At 47.4% G+C, this 15,163-nt stretch overlaps 1 protein-coding gene across 1 annotated transcript; it reads left to right on the plus strand.

The window, feature by feature from the left end:
* Nucleotides 1-248: 248 nt before the first annotated feature.
* On the plus strand, nucleotides 249-12,147 carry golga7bb (golgin A7 family, member Bb). The gene is made up of 5 exons (XM_076018555.1): nucleotides 249-373; nucleotides 6,087-6,212; nucleotides 6,306-6,458; nucleotides 10,286-10,387; nucleotides 11,931-12,147. Exons 1-5 carry the CDS (start codon nucleotides 362-364, stop codon nucleotides 12,015-12,017), a joined length of 480 nt encoding a protein of 159 aa, XP_075874670.1. The 5' UTR covers nucleotides 249-361; the 3' UTR covers nucleotides 12,018-12,147.
* The last annotated feature ends 3,016 nt before the right edge of the window (nucleotides 12,148-15,163 follow it).

The following is a 15,163-nucleotide window of genomic DNA, read 5'->3' on the forward strand; positions in this document are numbered from 1 at the left end:
AACGGGAAACCGAGGCACTTCATTTGAATTATTAACGACCGACGGAATTATTAATGGTCCCTCGTAAAAGTGGCCACGCGTAGTAGGTGAGAGCGCGCGAATGTAGTGCACTCGCAAAACGTGGCGCGCGCACACCTCCTCCCCCTCCCTCCCTCCCTCTACTCCTTCCCCGCATCCCGCGGCCGCAGGAGCGCGCCTCAGTCACAAAAAGCGGCACGTGCGCGCGCGCCCCACGCATCCGCTCTCTCCTGGCACGCGCCGCGGTCGCGCTGTCCCGCTCGGCACGAGCGCACGGTGGTCGCTTTGAGGCACGGGACAACATTGCGAAAGCCGCACACCGCCGCCCCGCTGCTGCAACAACATGGCGACAGAGGTGAGACTTTCTTTCCTTTTCCTTGACGAGGTGGAAAACGAACACCTCGTTCTCGTCTTGTGCGTGTGTGTGTGTGTGCGTGCGTGCGTGCGTGTGTGTTTTCAGTACTGCAGGTGTGGCGCTCAGGCTGCTGGAACTGAACGCGGCTGTAACTGAGGAGGCTGCCGCTGCTCGCCGGAGCAGGTCACGTCTTTACGCAGCAGCAGCAGCATCTGAATTCATGCAGGTGCTTCTGTTACTCCCAGTGATCTGTGGGAGCTCCGCGTTCCACGACCTTTATTCTCCTGCGGTTTGTTTGGTTTTTTTTGGTTTGTTTGTTTGTTTTTTTTGGGTTTGTTTGTTTGTTTTCCACTCACGGGTTTGTGCCTTCGCAGGGTTAGATTGATGAGGAATGATGTGAAACTGCAGTCTTGCTGGCTGAGGTGGAGGAACGGGCGTCTGTGGAGAGTTCAGGGTGAGGATGGAGCAGCCAGCCAGCACCATGGACAGGGACAGTTCCTCTCCTCCTTCTGTGTCATACAGCTGAGCAGGATGCTGGCCAACCGTAAACCTTTTATACATTTTAGAAACCTGGCACCATCTCCCCTTCCCTCGTTTCCTTCTTTCGAGGCATTTAGAACGAGGACTGGCAACTGCCCAAGGTGCTGAGCTCACAGGACGAGCGTCTAATAGTGTCGCCTGGTAGGGCGCTGGTAGCATCCACAGCGTTTGTGGGTGTATTTTTAGCCTCGCTGATGTACCCCACCACCACCGTCACCTCCACCACACCACCTCTCAATGTCCTCGCTGATGTCACTGCGATGCTGACTTAAGACTGAGCGACCTCACTTAACATAATGATCCCACTGGAGGAGGGAGTCATTAATTGGATGCAGATTCCGGCGGACAGCGTCCTTATGCACTTGGAGTGTGTGTGTGTGTGTGTGTGTGTGTGTGTGTGTGTGTGTGTGTGTGTGTGTGTGTGTGTGCGCTAGGTACAAATCCACAAGTAAGCATCCAATTTATAGGCAAGAACTCAAGAAAACCATTGTTTTTTTTTCCTAGGCAAGCGGGGCCCCTCTGCCACTGCCGCTGTCTGTTTGTCGCACTCACCAACGCGCCGAGTGCGTAAAAAACGAGGACAGATTTTCATGTCCAAGTCGCATCAATTATCCACGGCATATTTAAGACGAGCAGGCCGCTGCAGTTTGTAACCGTCAGTGAGATGAGCCGCTCTCTTTACTCATGTGCTTTCATCCAGCTGCCACTCTCCAACCCCCATGCCTCCTCCTCTCCAGTCTCATATATTGCAACACTCTCTCTGAAGCATTTATTGTGTGGTAAGTCAGGAAATGATCCCCTTAAGTGAATGAGCAGCGACCGGCTTTGCCTGTGTGCAGCCTGTTTGTGCTGAACGAGATGCTCCCCTGATCCATTAAGACTGCTTCCCGCTCTGTGGGCTCCTCGTCTTGGTTGTGGCCTGATGAGGAATAACGTGTTGAAGAGCAAAATTCTACTCAGCAGTTGGCTGAGCTCCCCCTCCGCTCCAGTGAAAGGTGCCGCACCTTTATCAATAAAAACGGATTTTCTCCTCCAGTCGCTGAACCTCCACTCTTGACCTTCAAAGAAAAAGAAGGGGAAAAAAAAAAACCTTATCAACATGGTCCAAGCCTTAAACGATTTATGGACCTCTGGCTCAGGCGGCCCGACTGTAAACATTATGGAGGCTGCCCGCAGTGGCGGCGAGCCAGCTGTGTTGAGCAGGGATGTAAAGAGAGTGCTGACAGTCAGGCAAACGCCGGGGCAGTCGGAGAATTCCTTCCCCGCCTTTCGGCTCTGAGTGCGTTCGCTGTGAGTCCTCAGACTGCGTAAGTGCCCTTTACGACGTCTGCCCACTGGCAGCACTCGGCCGTGCTGTCGCTATGTGTTCCCTGAGTCGGAGTGACTTAACTAGGAAACATGGCAGAGAGAGTCGCCCAGACCCACAGATCCAGGCGGGAGCGTATACACAGAGAAACAAATGTCAGTGATGAAGGCGGTGAAATGGACTAACTAAAAAAGAAAATATGCTAAAAGTGGTTCTTTAACTTTTGATTTAAACAGACATACATGGATTTATTTTGTTTGTTCTAGCTAACTCGGCCTTATTTTTATATTATATTTCCACTCTTAAAATAGAAGCTGCTGAGGTTTTTTGTCTCATGATGAAATTCCACCGTTCTGATCTCTGATCCTTTCAACTGAACTTGTCAACCGTGTGCTCGTAAATATCAAACAAGCAATGCAGCTGGATTATGGAGGTTTTATTCAGAGTATTTTTTTGTCCTCAGGATTCCATGACTTGCGTTAAGCCACCTTACTTGCCACCTCATGGTGAAACGGGAGGCAGCTCCTGCTGCGGCTTCATTGACCAACTGTTGACAGAGCTGATGCTAACGAGGTTAGCTTGGAGGCTGGATGAGCAGCAGTTTCATGAGAATGTCGTAACAGTTTTGCAATAAAACAAGAACTAAGTACCAAAGGTTTTTTTTTTTTCCAGTGGAAAAACATGCTTTCACTTTAGTACGGTTAGCGGTTTTGGCAATAGCTTAGCTAAACACCACGGCGCTCAGCAGCTAATCGAGGGACGTGGACGCACTCCCCCCATTAAGCTCCAATAGAAACTGTGCACTCCCTTAAACCTCAAAGGTGGGATTTTCTGAGTTTATGAGCAAATACATCATCAGAATAAACCATCTTATGTTGGAATTTAAGGCTGAAAGATTGGAGGAGCTTCAACAACCCCTGAGTTCCAAATTCAACATCACTAGCCTCTTTGAGTGAAAGTTGTGTATTACACCACTGTTTAACCACTTGTTCTGAATCATTTCAAAGTTCCGTCAATGTTTTGCAGCATATATTGTTGTGATGCTTGAAGAGGCCCACTGTCGTGCATGGCACTTTAATATGCTGTATTTATATATCCATAGACGAGCATGGGCTAGCAACACTAACAAGAACTAAATATAAAATATAGGCGTCTCTTTCTCACACAAAAGTTGTCAACTTGAAGGCGACTTCATTCCCAGCTGTCCTCTGATGTAAACGCAGCACTCCAGAAGCCTCAGACTGTTGATACCTGCAGCTGAAGAGGCAGCAGCAAACAGCCCTGCTCAAATGTCGGACATTAAACCCACTCCGTCGCCTACCCAAAGTTTTGCTTCGCTTTTCAAACATTTCTTCATGGGACAAATGGATGTGCGAGATGAATCCAAACCATTAAGAAACGTTCCATCTGGCTTTTCCCCATGTGGGAAAATTCGTCGTAAAAAAAGTCGTAAAATATTTGTGCGGAATTCTCCATGAAGTTTGAGCAAAAGCTTGTGTAACTCGGTCACAGATGATGCACAAACTGAAGCAAAGGTAAGGAGAGTGTAGGCGGAGGTCCTTCTGGGGAAAAAAAAAATTTAAAAAAAGCCTCCCGCGCGATCAGAGCGATGCTGCCGTCTGCCCGTGTTCCATATTTAGACGCAGTAATAGACTGGACTTGACTTGCTCCATCCCACACAGAAAAGTAAACATCAGCACCCTTCAAGCCCAAGACGTTTATCTTGAAGGATTAAACGGACGCAGACTGAGCGGCTCTGCCAGTAACTTCGGGCCCATGTGGCCGGAGAAACATTTCATCAGGTCCTGAGAATCAAAGCAGGGCTTTGCAGGGAGGAGACGAGCTGCCTGCTTATTTTGGACCCAGCGGGGGTATTTCTTTAGCTTAAACAAATGGGATGTTAAAGCCGGTCAGTGTGTAACTGTGACATGTTGTCTGTTCAGTTTGATTCAAAAAAAACTTTATTTGTCCCAAAGGTGTCGTTCATTTTATTTCAACTGTGTGAAATGTTATTTTTTAGTGAGATTGGATTTGCTCGTGACCTTTTTGGGCTGAAATTAAGTGAAATTATGAATGTTGTTTTCAACTATAAATCTAATATCTAAAAAGTAACTTAATTAACTTACATTTGACTTTTATCGCGTCAAGCAATGACGCGGAAACCACAATTTCTTCATTTTCAACTGCTGTCAGAGCCTTCAGCCACAACTTGCAGAGATTCAGTCAGTTGTCAGTTTGGAGCTCAAGTGTCAGAGTTTATTAGAGTGGCATAGAGGTCATCTGTTTTTCCTGCATCGGGACGACACAAGAACACTGGCTGCATCAGTCCAGCTGCAACTGACAGACAGGACAAAGATTTCAGGTGGTGGAAAGAGGACGGAATAAACCTGGCCTGAATGTGGATACAACTAAATTCCCCCTTAAAGACAACAACATCTGCACTTTTCTTCCCCCTCTTTGCTATCATGGATTATTTTTTCCATTTACGCCTCAATATCTCCAAACTTTCCTTCGTTATTATTTTCCATTTTTAATTTTCCAGCATTTAGTCGTTTGGATTAGCAGCCACATCTTGATTTTCCTGCAGCATTTTCCCCCCCTTTTCCTCTGTCTTTTATGATCATTACCAACTACAGTCTCTTACCGTGATTGCTGGAGTGCACTTCACCACAAACATCCATTGAGATTATTCAAATTTATTCTTAGCTGAGCCTTCCTGTGCCGCACATAAAAGAAAGCCCTCTTTTGTCACTGCTTCCCTAGCGTGCGAACGCCTGCAGACTGGCAGTGGCCGAGCACAAGCACACGATAAACCAGACTCCAAAACAGCAGATCCTAACTTTTGTTAAAAAAAAAGAAAAAAAAAGAAAAAAGGTGCTTCACAATGGTGTGCTGCTAATTGCTTCTAATAATAGACTGACTTGTTGTTCACTACGACGGCCTGAAGACAGCGTCACGCAGGAGGGGAGGTGGTGTTGGAGAGGCGGGGAAGGCGAAAACGGAGGGATATATAAAGCTCTGGCAGGCAGACGCTTCCACGAGCTGAGAGACGGTTTTGGCTTGAGGCGGACAAAAATAGCGGCTTGGATGCTAATTCTGCTGGTGAATGATATCCCCTATACGGAGATGAAAGCCGGTCATTGTTCCAGGCTTACGAGCGAGAGAGTTTTGGGTTTTTTTTTGTTCAGGTGATCTGAACACACACTGCTTGTTATAGTAAGTTGTTGTGATGGGATCTTATTAATAACACATCATTTTTTTATTTTTTTTTTGGGGGGGGGGGTGCATATGCACTCCTGGTTTTCTTTTTTTTCTCTCTCTCTCTCTCCATCCCTCCTGCCAACTGTACCTCTAATTGCCGTCCTCCTGAGAGCAGCCACTTGAAACAGCAGGGGACAAGTTGCCGTGGCCCATTTATAAGATTCTCGGGGGTTTGGGGGGTGTTTGGGTGTGAAATGCATCACTCAGCCCTGGAAAGAGGAGCGTTGTAAAAGTGTGTCGTTGTTGCCACCAGGGGTCTACTGACTGATGTTGAGGCAGGCGGAGAGGTGAATGAGTTTCCTCTGCTGTGGACAGTTGTAGTGGTGCATTGCTGTCCTGCTCTGCTGCTGTAAAATTAGACATAAGACAATAAGACTTTCTTTACTGTAACAGAGTTACACAAGACTTCAATGCATAGAAATCCTTTTAGAATTTAGCAATCAATGTTCATACTCATTAATAGGAGCTGGCTACCTTTGTAGTGTGAGTGCTTCTGGCATGGAAGAGAACATTTGGCCACCCACTAAAATACAGAGTAAATGAATGAGGCTGAAGCTCCATTGATTAGATCTTTTCATTCACATCTTCTGTATGTTCATCCTTCAGTTCCACAACCTCCAGGAGCTGCGGCACAGTGCGTCGCTGGTGACCAAGGTCTTCATCCAGAGGGACTACAGCGACGGAACCGTCTGCCGCTTCCTGACCAAGTTCCCCTCGGAGCTCGACAACAGGGTGAGCGCACAAAACACACAGCGCACTGGAAAAAAAAACAAAAAACACACCGCATCTCCACCTGGACCTCTGTGCGTGTTTTTCTGCAAATAGATCGAGCGAACTTTGCTGGAGGAGACGGTGAAGACGCTGAACTCCTACTATGTGGAGGCCGAGAAGATCGGAGGTCAGTCTTACCTGGAAGGATGTCTGGCGTGCGCGACGGCGTACATCATCTTCCTGTGCATGGAGACGCGCTATGAGAAGGTAAAAACTGAAGGAAAAAAAAAAACATTGCACAGCTAAGAAATGCCCTGGTGTTGGTTGACAGATGGGACTTTTTGTTGCCAGATTAAGAAACGGTTAGGAAGCACAATTAAGCTTTACAGTAACACTAATATAGATTGTGGCACTTATATTTTTAAGAGATGCATGGATCTAAATATTGACAAATACATCCGTATTTAGATGCAGCGCAAATAAATGTTATTTCCTCCCCACTGCACACTAAGACCTGACTTTTTTATAGAGTGACAATTTCAGAGTGTTTTGTTCTGGCTGCAGCTGAAGGTTCTGTCTGAAGCTCAAACATTCTTCCAGAGGCTTCGGCCTTCCAGCGTGTGAGGAAAGGAGCAATTTGTCCCTCATCACTCGGCAAACCTGGCGAAGCCCCTCGTGGCCAAAAACACTGAGTTTATTTTGGTGGACCTGAACTATAAATATGGAAGACCGGTAAATATGGAGCTCCTTTCAGATTTCAAACGTGTTTTGAGGTGTTTTGTCGGTCACTTGTTTATCTGGGGTTCAGCTGGTTCAACACTCCGGCGCGCGACTCACACCGCAAGATGTTTGCTGCCCTCCCAGGGGAAATGTTCTGCACATTATCCTGCACGTGTTTGAGCTGAAACCACCTTCCACCACGAGATTGAGCACCGGGGCGGCGAAGGCACCTCGCGGAATGACCCGAGCAAGACCTTCTGAGTAATAAATGACACACGACAGGGACGAAATATAACAGAAGCCGATTGATTGCCTGGATGTGGTCTCCTGGATTCATGTCATCCATCACATTTCAACCGGTCGCTGTTTATTGGCGGCTCGTTCTGCTCTCATCGACCTTGGCCGCCCAGCTACCAGACTCGTTTAATCCCCTCTGGGCAAGCTGGATCTGTCGGACAAAGGCGGAACGTCCACCAGTGAGTCTCTGCCAGAAGAACAGGAGATGCAATTCCGAGGGTCATGCTGCTCCTCAGCCGTCCGTCCACTGCTAGACCTCGTGCAAAGTGACCTGCTAGGGCCGGCATGGTGGTTACATGCCGTTGCTGCTCGTTGCCCCGTGACAAAGGTGGCAGGAACAAACACATACATGCACCGTGGGGTTGATTTAATCCTCTTGTGGCTGCGTGACCCTGACGGAACCAAAGTTGCCGTGGAGTTCCTTCATTTCTCTCTGATCTCCGTCAGCCGTGACCTTCATCTCCTGGCCTTGTTGCGTTCTCTAAACATTGCTTTTTTTTCTTCTTTTTCTTCTTTTTAAATCAAGTGAGTTTGACCGGGTTGCACAAAGCAACTTCTCGCCATGTCCAAGTCATGCAGAAATGTTCCTGTACGGAGGCCCCCTCTTTCATCTCCCCGTCGACAGCCCCAGTTTAGACCCGGAGATGCTATCAGGCCGAGCTAGCAGCGTTGTTTATTTACCTGTTTGACCGAATCATCTCGGCTGGGTTGCGTTATGACTGACGACGATCAAATACAACCGCCCACGTTGACGACAGACAGACAGACGCGCACCTGTCTGCGTGTGAGTGTGCTGATAACGTTGACACACACACACACACACACACACACACCGAGCAATGTTCGGGCTCCCTGAGATGCACGTCGTGGCCCATCAAAGGACGCTGATTGCTGGCAGCGAGTCAGAACAGATAGATGTGCACCAAAGCGTTCATGAAACTTCCCTCCTGGGCGGCTTGTGCGCCCTGTTCTTACTCACAAGAATGCGTGTGTGGGCACTTATTCACACACACACACACACACACACACACACACACACACACACACGTTGTTTCCCCTGTATCACCCTCGGTGACGCAAACCTCTTTGCAGTTTGCATCGTGCATTATCGAACGTGCTGACGTGCGTCCAAGTCAAACAGGGAGCCGCTTGTGTTCCAGATCCCCACCCCCCCCCTCACCCCCACCCCACTGACAAACATCTCCCGCTTCGCTGGTCCTCCACGTTATGAGTCAGAGTGAAGTCTTCCTCTCTGGCTTGCTCCTTCACGAGGCAGGAGGAGGTCACCACATCAGCAGCTGTGGCCTGCAGCTGTAACAGGCCTTTTGACACCCAGCGGTGCCGAGTGCAGCCTCCGTTGTCTTAATCCGTCGGGGTTCCGAGTTCTGCGGTGACCTTTCGGTCGTTTCAACACCAGCGGTCCGTTAGAGCCGCTGCGATCTGGGACTCATCCAGTGTGATCGCTTTTTTCTTTTTCACAGTGCTATTGTTTGCAGCAACACTTCCATGTTCACTCGGTGAGATTTCAAAAGGCCATATTCAGAACAAGCTGTTCTTGTCTCTGATGTAATTTCTTGCTTTATTCATTTCATTCATTATTTTCTTAAAACGGCAGTGGCTTTCTGTTGCTGCTGATGTTTCATTGTGATGTTGTCTTGTCATAGGGACTTGCATACATGTATTGCTATGTGTGTATATATGTAAGTATGCATGCATAAAATGGAAATTAATGCATATTCACACTACGGCTGGGGACACACTTGAGGTTTTTTTTTTAGCCAGATTTGCTTCCCCAGAGATTTAAAGGGCTTGGCCAGAGTCAGGGAGACAGGTGAGTATTTGTCTAATCCTCATCCTCAAGTGTGTGGTGTCAATGCGATTTTCTTGCTCCAGTCTAAGTTCATGCAATCGAAAATCGCAATTCTTTTCACATTTTTTGGTTCCGTTGAGAAGGAGCAGGAAGGGAAGAGACTGGAAGCCCAGTCCGGCTCAAAAAACAATGCACGAATAAGTTCCCACAACGGACCAAACTGTTGAAAAAGTGGAATTTTGGCAACGAGGCGAGTGTTTATTCAACGTGTCTTGCAAGACGTATCACAACAGGTCTGACAAGGAAAAGGCGTGGCCAGAAATTGCAGGAGCGTGCTGAGCTGAGCTCGGATGACGAGGGATTATCTGACATCTTGAGTCCTCAGGTGTGTGTGGTCTCTCAGTCTGGCTGTCCAGTTAATGGTGGTTGAAATAATCCTCATTTCTGGCATCTTCAACATTTTTAAAATCAGTTAAGATTTTTTTTATCCTCCAGCGTGTCCACAGCCTTGGATGACAAGCACTGGGTAGACTGGCTCGAACGTGTTCATTTAAGACTGAGTCGGTCAGGGATGCGGGGGGGGTGCCACGACTAGCCTCTAATACAAACAGCACAGCGGCGCCCACTCCAATGTGTACCGCGTTAGCCCAGATGCGCTAAGGGTTGCGCGTCCTTCCGTGTACACGAGGCCCGGCGGAGCGTGCGGCTCTTGATTAACATGGTCAGGCAGAGTTGAAGGGAGGCATGGCACATCAGCTTCGCTGGCGCTCGCAGATGCGTGAGGCCGAGGCTGAACAAGCAGGTCTAATGATGCCACTGCCACAGCTGCCGGCCCGGCCGGCGCTGGAAGCCTGCACCCATCTGGTTCCCGTTCACTCCGGCCTCGCTCTGTTTGAGCTTGTGTACCGAGGCTTCACTCCGCTCGGTTCACGGAGACAGGACATGCAGCCTGAGAGGCATCTGTTTGGATTAGTGGCTAAATTGATTTTATTTTTTTTTTTTTAATTCAGAGAAACCTCAAGAGACGGAAAGCTCATGCTTGTCAACGCTCAGTAATTAGGTTTGACGGGCCTTCCTCGAGATGACTGGCAGAACTTTATAGAGCGAAAAATCTTCGATTAAAAGGGAAAATCAAGAAGACCAACAACCAACTGCTCATGGGTGCTAATTCCCCTTTTTCCACCTGGATTTCAGACTTGAATCCTCTCTCAGACTTGGATTTGTCGATGCGTCATTCCTCTCCCCATCATGCTGTTCTGTGTTGCAGGTGCTGAAGAAGATATCGAGCTACATCCAGGAGCAGAATGAGAAGATCTACGCTCCCAGAGGCCTGCTGCTCACTGACCCCATTGAGAGAGGGATGAGGGTCGTATCCTTTTGAATGTCTGCCCTCCATTTTAACTGATTTGGACGAAAGTGCACTTCAGGCTCAGATAAACTGACATGCTGTGTACGTGGCAGGATGTCATCAGGTTGGAGCCGACGCTGGCAGTTTTTCGCGATATTTGTAACATTTTCGACAAAGTACGATTGCGTTTTGCAGGTGTTTCCGTTGAATGGTGTGAAGCCGTAATTCTTGTAAAATCTTATCCCGCGAGATTTTACGATGTTTGCAGGGCGAGATTTTACGAGAATTACGTTTGCTTTTGTTTGTTTACATTTGTTTGCTGTCAAGAATGGTTGTTATATTTTTCTCTTTGATTACTTTTAAAAAATTACTCTGTCTCCTCCTCCATTAGGGTTAGGGTTCAGTTCCAAACATAACGCGCACATTTTCACTTGAAGTGAACTGGTCACGTGACCCCGTACGTCACGTCCGGTGACATGTAAATGCGAAAAAAAATTGTTTCCATGACACTTTGGCGACATACCTCTATATCGATACGTCTGGAAAAACCACCTCATGAGAGCGTCAAAACCTTTTAGCAATATTTGAGAGGTTTTTCTAAGTTCAGGCGTTTCCATTACCATATTTTTTTTATTGCGATATTTAGGTTTTGCGCAATTCTAGGGGTAATGGAAACACAGCTACTGCTTTGCATGCTGTGAGTTATGCTTTTTGGCAGTTCCATTTTTGCTGATCCCATGACAGGCAGCCGTATTGACGTCACAGCAGGGTGTCGCTGCACTTGGAGTGTCTGTTCCTGCAGGATGTGTCACACACCTGATAAAATCAACACGTGGATGGCAAAACTTTTTCCTTTCTGTCTCTCTCTGAGCTCATAGGTTCACCCCGACTGCTATGTTTTACTGTTGTTTTGCCGATTAGTATCACACTGGGAGCAAAATGATCCATCTTGGCCGAGGACCATCTTTGACACTTATGTGTATTTCAAGCATTTCATATTCAGAATTTAGGGTTTTCTCCTTTCATTGTTTTAAAAGGCAACCGAAGTTGATGTTTTTCTTTTTTTTCACCCCAGACTCCAATGGAGGAACCTTAAGTGATGAACTGTTAGAAAACAGTCTCCAGAATACAGCAAATTTAACCCTGTGTTTACAATCCTGCTTCTGAAGTTGAAGCTTTGTCGGGCCTTCCACACGTTTTAAAGGGTCAAATATGGAACGGCCACAGCAGGTGGAAGGAAGACTTGGCTGGTGTGGACCAGCCTGGGAAGCTTTTCCCATTTCTGAGGAGTTCACTGATTAGGAACATTGTTACAAATTACTGGTGATTTTTTTTTTTCGTTGTGTGAAACCTCTCAATTGGATGTAAAGCAGTGAAAGTTAAGAGGCAAAAACACATGGTGGCACTTTCACCATCACTTTTTGGAAGCGGTAAAAAACGTACTCAAGATGGAACTGAATATCCGTGAACTATTTTCCTTGGCCCCCAGTTCTCCCTAAACTCAGCCTCAGTGTTATTCTTTCTTTAACTTTTGTCACGACTGACCCCTTAACGCTGCCCTCAGCTGGAGATCAGCGTGTTCGAGGACCGCGGCTCGGTCAGCTCCAGCCCCAGCAGCAGCATGTCGTCGGCGGGGAGCGGCGCTCGGTGACTGGAGGGCCAGCGCCAGGCTTACGGGTACCACCACCACCACCACCACCGGGCCAGCGGGACTCTTACCAACATCCGCATGCTGAAACATGAGAGCACCAGGTTCTAAGGAGCGGCGGCGCACGAGGTGGGGGGGGGGGGGTGGGATGAGGGGGGGGATCCGTGGCAATCCCCACTCTCCCCGCTGAGGATTTAGGACGCGCCGCCCCGGAGAACAGGGGCTGGATTACACGAGCACAGTGGAAACACAACAGAGCAAACACAAGTGCAACAGAACCCACACACACACGCTGCGAGGGAATATTTTCCCCTCCGACAGCCGTCCAAAGCAAATTATAATTTCTTCATTTTCAAAATTTCCATGTAGTCTTTTCTCTCATTCCATCGTGTCTGTTTCCCCAATTTCCCCCCCCTCCCCTCCCCTTGCACCACCTCACCAGCCGCCCCACAGCTGATTCAGCGCTCCAGCCGCTGATTAGGCTCGGACGTCAATGCCCGATTGTTTTTTTCGTCGGGGGGTCGCCGACGCCGCGTCCACCTACGAGCTTGGCGGCTCCCCGAATCCGCCGGCCCTCCCGGGAGACTTAATGTTCTCCAGCTCCCGCTGAATGATTGCATTCATGTCAGGTGGGTTTAGGTTCAACGAGCTCTGAACGCTGTTAAATTGGGGGGCCTGTTGCGGCTCTGCCTGCCTCTCCGCTCCGCTCCGCCCTGCTCTGCTCGCTTCACAGCCGTGTCAAACAGCTGACTAAGAACACCTTGGATTACTTATCCCTTCCCATTCACAGCGGGCCAATCGTGGTGATCCGCATCGCAGCTGTAGATCCCCTCACACACACACACGGACCCAGACATGCACGCACAGGCCTATACATATATATATATATATATACATAAATATATATATATATATGTATATGCACACGCACTCCTTTGTTGCTTTCCTGCACTCATATTCCGGCAGGCCGTGCCGATGCCAGACAACGCTCTCTGTGGTCTCAGCTCATTGGGAACAGAAGCGGACCTTCTGTCAGAGCAAGGGAAAAAAAATCTAATAATGAGACCAGACCCCCGTTTGATTCCGAGAAATGACGTGAGGTTGTTATCTCTCTGCGGCCGATCGGCGTTTGTTAGCCGGAGCAGGTGTGATGGCTGCAAGATAAGCAGACTTGCAAGACCCGAGTCGCTGTCGGCCTGTTGCAAATGAGTCAAAAAGAAGAAGAAGAATTTTTTTTTTTTTTTTTTTTTTTTTTTGGATCCCGCCCGCCTGTCCGTGGAAAGTCATGCACCCTTGGCTGACTAACGCTGTATGGGAGCTAATGAGGGTAGCGCGGACGCTGATGCCAGCTGACAGGACACCCACACAGTGTCTCGCAAGAAGACGAGACCTCCTGAAAACACGTCAGCCCCCATTTCACCGTCTGCATAGTTCCTGTCCCGCGTCACCGTTTCTGTTTTCCCCTCCGTTTGCCATTTTCTCCTCGTTTTTATTTACCCCCATAAGGCGACTGGCGGGGGCATCACCGCTGCGTTTTAGACAGGTAGTTAGCAGCGAGCGAGCCAGAGCCTCAGCGTGCTGCCAGGCTGAAGTTGTGCCGCTCGCTGGAAAGTCAAGTGTGAATTTAATATGTGTTAATGCACTTCAGCGGAGGGCAAAATAATTTATTAAAAATAATATTGCTTGAGCCCAGAGGGAGTTTTTCTTTTTTTGTTCTGCAAATGCAGTTGAGTTCAGTTGCACTTGTGTTCAGCCTCCTGTGCTTTATGGTGCCTTCATGTTTCATCCCAGTGGAACGGATACCCAACCTGGGGCTGATGGACTGACAAACGACACAGAGACTAAAAACACTGCCAATAAGCCAAGAAAAGTGCTCATTGGACAATATCTTTTTTTTTTCTTTTTTTTTTAAATGCACACCTTAAGTGACTAAAAGACTGTAAAAGAGAAAAAACCAGACTTTGTCACTTCTAAAGTGTTAAAAAGAGCAAATGGAAATTCAACAATGCTGTTTGATTCCTAAACATCGCTGATGCCGAGTCATATTTCTTAAATCTATTTTTAATGTATAAATATCGTTCTCAGTTTGGACTTTGAGCGCCACAGCACCGAGAGCATATCATTTGTACAGCCGTTTACCTTTGTCCGAACAGTGAAGAGGAGACTGGTTTCGTCCAAAATGGTGTTTGAACAGTTCATGATGTAGCTTATGACGTTGTTTATAACGACAATGTCAGATATTGTGAGGAGGAAGGATGTCGCATTCAAAAGGAAAGTGCAGAAATGTGCCAAATTCCACCAGCAGTGGTTGCTGTCAGCTGCTATCAGGTGGATGTTTGGATGCTCATGTTGCCCAGAAGATGAATCATCCTAAATAATGTCAGTGTTTCCTCAACCCAATCCTGACTCTTTCAGTGTAACAGGTTGTGACGTGTGAAGGAAGGAGCACCCCCCCCCCCCCCTAAAAATCAAGTAAATTAAACTTTCTTATATCCTTTCGATAAAACCCCTGGAGGAGAGCATGATAATCAACTCTGAGTGACGATCGTATTGAGTTCACTTCGGTTTGTACATTAAATCCCCAGCTGGTCTTTATTTCAGATGGCAGCAGGTCAGACCAGAAACATGGCAACCCTTCTAAAACCAGGCCCTGTACCTCAAACTGTCTTAGTGGTAAATTGTAGTACCATATTGTCTTCCTGTGCACATAAAATCTGATTACATTTTCCAAGTTGTGGTACCCGAACATAGAACATTGTGTGATGCTGCATGATAAGTGTGTGTCAAAAACAAAAGTGTACCAGATGGCAGGAACTGAATACTCTTGAGTTGAGGGACCTCAGTTGTGTTATTTCTGAGAGATTTACATCATTTTTGCGTGTGGTTTGTGATTTTCAAACTTGTTCATCTCAAAATCCTGTATGGGTTTTTTTTTTTGTTTTTTTTGTTTTTCTTATTTTAAACCCCAAATCCATGCAAACCCTGTCTCCAGATGCTCCAGGCAATAAATAAAGTGTTTGTGTCAATGGGGGAGCAGATTATTACCGTTGTGCTTGCATGCCGTTATTCCACATATTCATATTCATGCAATGCAGTGTCCGAGTTAATTTAAACACAATATTAGCCACAACATTCTTTTCTATAGTATT

The sequence above is a fragment of the Nelusetta ayraudi genome, unplaced genomic scaffold (assembly GCF_046127955.1).
Source record: "Nelusetta ayraudi isolate G7.1 ecotype Tasmania unplaced genomic scaffold, CSIRO-AGI_Nayr_v1 ptg000008l, whole genome shotgun sequence".
NCBI lineage: Eukaryota > Metazoa > Chordata > Actinopteri > Tetraodontiformes > Monacanthidae > Nelusetta > Nelusetta ayraudi.

Excerpts from the sequence above, each read along its gene's own strand:
- golga7bb (XM_076018555.1), top strand. Across the intron at positions 6,213-6,305 it reads CCTCGGAGCTCGACAACAGG|ATCGAGCGAACTTTGCTGGA; the intron begins GTGAGCGCACAA and ends TTCTGCAAATAG. Across the intron at positions 6,459-10,285 it reads TGGAGACGCGCTATGAGAAG|GTGCTGAAGAAGATATCGAG; the intron begins GTAAAAACTGAA and ends TCTGTGTTGCAG.